Raw genomic sequence first — 2,559 nt, 5'->3', positions numbered from 1 at the left:
CATCATCTTCATCAACATCATCATCTTCTTCAACAGCAACAATAATAATTATTTTCTATAATAAATCTATCATATGTATAATAAATCTCTACACACAGGCAGCATTTTCAAATATATAATTATTACAACACATTTCCATGATGAGTATGTTTGTGAGTGCGCATGCGTGCGTGCATGTGGCGACAGATGGTCAACTTTCCTCACAAAGAGAGAGAGAGAGAGAGAGAGAGAGAGAGAGAGGCTCTTTCGCTGATACAAATGGAAGATTTGTCACGTGATCCCCGGGGCCGTTTTAATGACGTCTCCACCATATGGCGCGTGCCGTGAGGGCGTGGCCTCATATGCTAATGCACCCCCCCCAACCCCCAAAGTGTGTGGGTGCTGAATATAAAAGCAGCATCATCTCACACGCACACCTCAGAAATCTCAGAGCAGTTCACGCACAGTCACGCACGGACACGCACATAGAGCGCGCGGGATGCGTGCGATCTGACGGACAACGGCTTGTTACAACAGGTAGGCTTTTTACAGATTAATAACCAATATCTGATTGATTCATTCCTCCTCTGAGTGCTTCCTCAGAGTGATAAATCTAGTTACTAAGCCTATTACTAATTTATACCAAAGTAATCATTTATTAATGTAATCATTAACAGTGATTATATTACTGAGTAATTCGTCTCTTATATCAAAATAAATCTGCATGTGTCTAAATTAAACCAATAGGCTATTCCTTATTTTTTAAAATTCTGATTTTAATTTGTTTAATTATTATGTATTGTTTAGTTTTTATATTATTGGCATGGCTTGTCTTTTATTGTTATGGGCTTTATTCTGTACACATACATATATATTTCTTCTTTCCTGGAATTTAAAAACCACATTTTGTATGTCCGCTCACCTGTCTGTCGGTCGGTTCAATTAACGGGACCAGTCAATGGAAAACGGGAATAAAAGAAGAACAGATTTGATTAGTCAGCATACGCTCAATTAATAGACTATTATTGTTAGTGAATTTATCGTTGCGTTTTAAGACATAATTAATTAATTAGTTAATAAATCTTCCGCTTAAGTTTTTAATATTTCCCCTGCTGATATAAACAATTTAGCCTAGACTTTTCTAGTTAGTTAAAAAAAATGCATGAATTTTCTACAAATTTAAACGGATAAAAACTATTAATTTCAGCGACCAAAGCTGCAGATTTCAACAGCTGAAATAAATAAAGAGCCGGTTCCGTTTCTCTCCGGACAATCTGAAGTTTCTATTTTTGCGACAGGTTTTTCGTTAAATAGGCTATAAAACTAAAGGTTGCACAGATTGTAAAGGCATTCACTCACATTTGTTATTTTGTCCTATAAAAATAAAATGAACTGTTGCGGGATGTAGGTTATTATAACGTCTCCGTCCGCAACGGATTAACGCAGCTGCATATATTTCATTTTTTCTGCACAAGAATCACTCTTGAATTAATTCAATACATTTTCTGAATCAGATATGAATCACAAAGCTGCACAAATTCAAATTTTAACTACATTTCCTACATTTTAGATTTGATTTAAATCAGAACAAAGGATGAGTGTTGAGTGATTCTGCATTTAAAACTTTTTTTTTTCAACTCTTTTCTTGGCTCTCAAGCAAAATGAACGCGGAGCAAAATGTTTGGAGGCATTTTTATTATAAGTTAATGTTAAACGAAACCCTCTATATGGCATTACATGGCCATCTGAAAACAAATGCCATCCGTTCCTCAATGTATGAGAACGTTGCAAATGAAGCGGTTATTTATAACTTTTGAAACATTTAATATAACCTGAGAACATGTTGCAACCAGGCCTCTAATACACACCTATAATACACACTAATTATTTTCTATTAATAATCTCTTGTACATGTCTAAAGAGAGCAGACGTGTGACAGTGAGATTGCTTTCTAATGGACACATTTCTCCCGTCTTTTGTCAGACAGTGAATCAGCATCATGACCAGGTCTGTGCGGGAGGAGCAGGCGTCAGTGGACTTGGAGGAGCAGCAGGAGCTTCACAGTCCCTCAGGAGGAGAGACAGAGAGGGGAGTAGGAGGAGAGGAGGAGGAGGAGGAGGACCACTTCCATCGTCTTGAAGGGGAAGAGGACGACGACGACGACGAGGAAGAGGAGGAGGAGGAAGAGGAGGAGGGCGAGAACAAGCCCAAGAGACGAGGACCGAAGAAGAAGAAAATGACCAAGGCTCGTATGCAGAGGTGAAGGAGATTGATTTCTTAATATATATATATATTTTTTTTTTTTCGGCATGTGAGATCAACTAAAGTTAAAAAACACAAAGTTTGACCTGAGGGGGGCAGTAGTCATTAAACTCTACAGTGTTCATCCTCTGAGGAGCAAGATGTGATTAGTGCATTTTATGGAAACTACTACTATATCAGTGTTGGACCAAAGAGTTGGATATTTTACTAAGCAGGCAGCAGAGCAGAGTCATTTTTATTAAAATACTAAAAGAGAACCATCAAACGTTTGATATGACCTAAAAAACTTACAAAAAAAATAACAGTAACATCAGGCTT

The 2,559-nt window shown here is 37.5% G+C and overlaps 1 protein-coding gene across 1 annotated transcript in view; it reads left to right on the top strand.

Annotated features, from left to right (window-relative positions):
• The first annotated feature begins 429 nt into the window (after window positions 1-429).
• neurod1 (neuronal differentiation 1) overlaps window positions 430-2,559 on the top strand; it is a 5,125-nt gene continuing 2,995 nt past the window's right edge. The window contains exons 1-2 of the mRNA XM_035676324.1: window positions 430-516; window positions 1,963-2,238. Coding sequence (XP_035532217.1) covers window positions 1,979-2,238 — 260 coding nt within the window. The 5' untranslated portion in view covers window positions 430-516; window positions 1,963-1,978. The remainder of the gene's footprint in view (window positions 517-1,962; window positions 2,239-2,559) is intronic.

The sequence above is a fragment of the Morone saxatilis genome, unplaced genomic scaffold (genome assembly GCF_004916995.1).
Source record: "Morone saxatilis isolate NCDOM2014 unplaced genomic scaffold, NCSU_SB_2.0 Contig5, whole genome shotgun sequence".
NCBI lineage: Eukaryota > Metazoa > Chordata > Actinopteri > Moronidae > Morone > Morone saxatilis.
The sequence above is the reverse complement of the archived record's forward strand: the minus strand, read 5'-3'. Positions and strand labels throughout refer to the sequence as shown.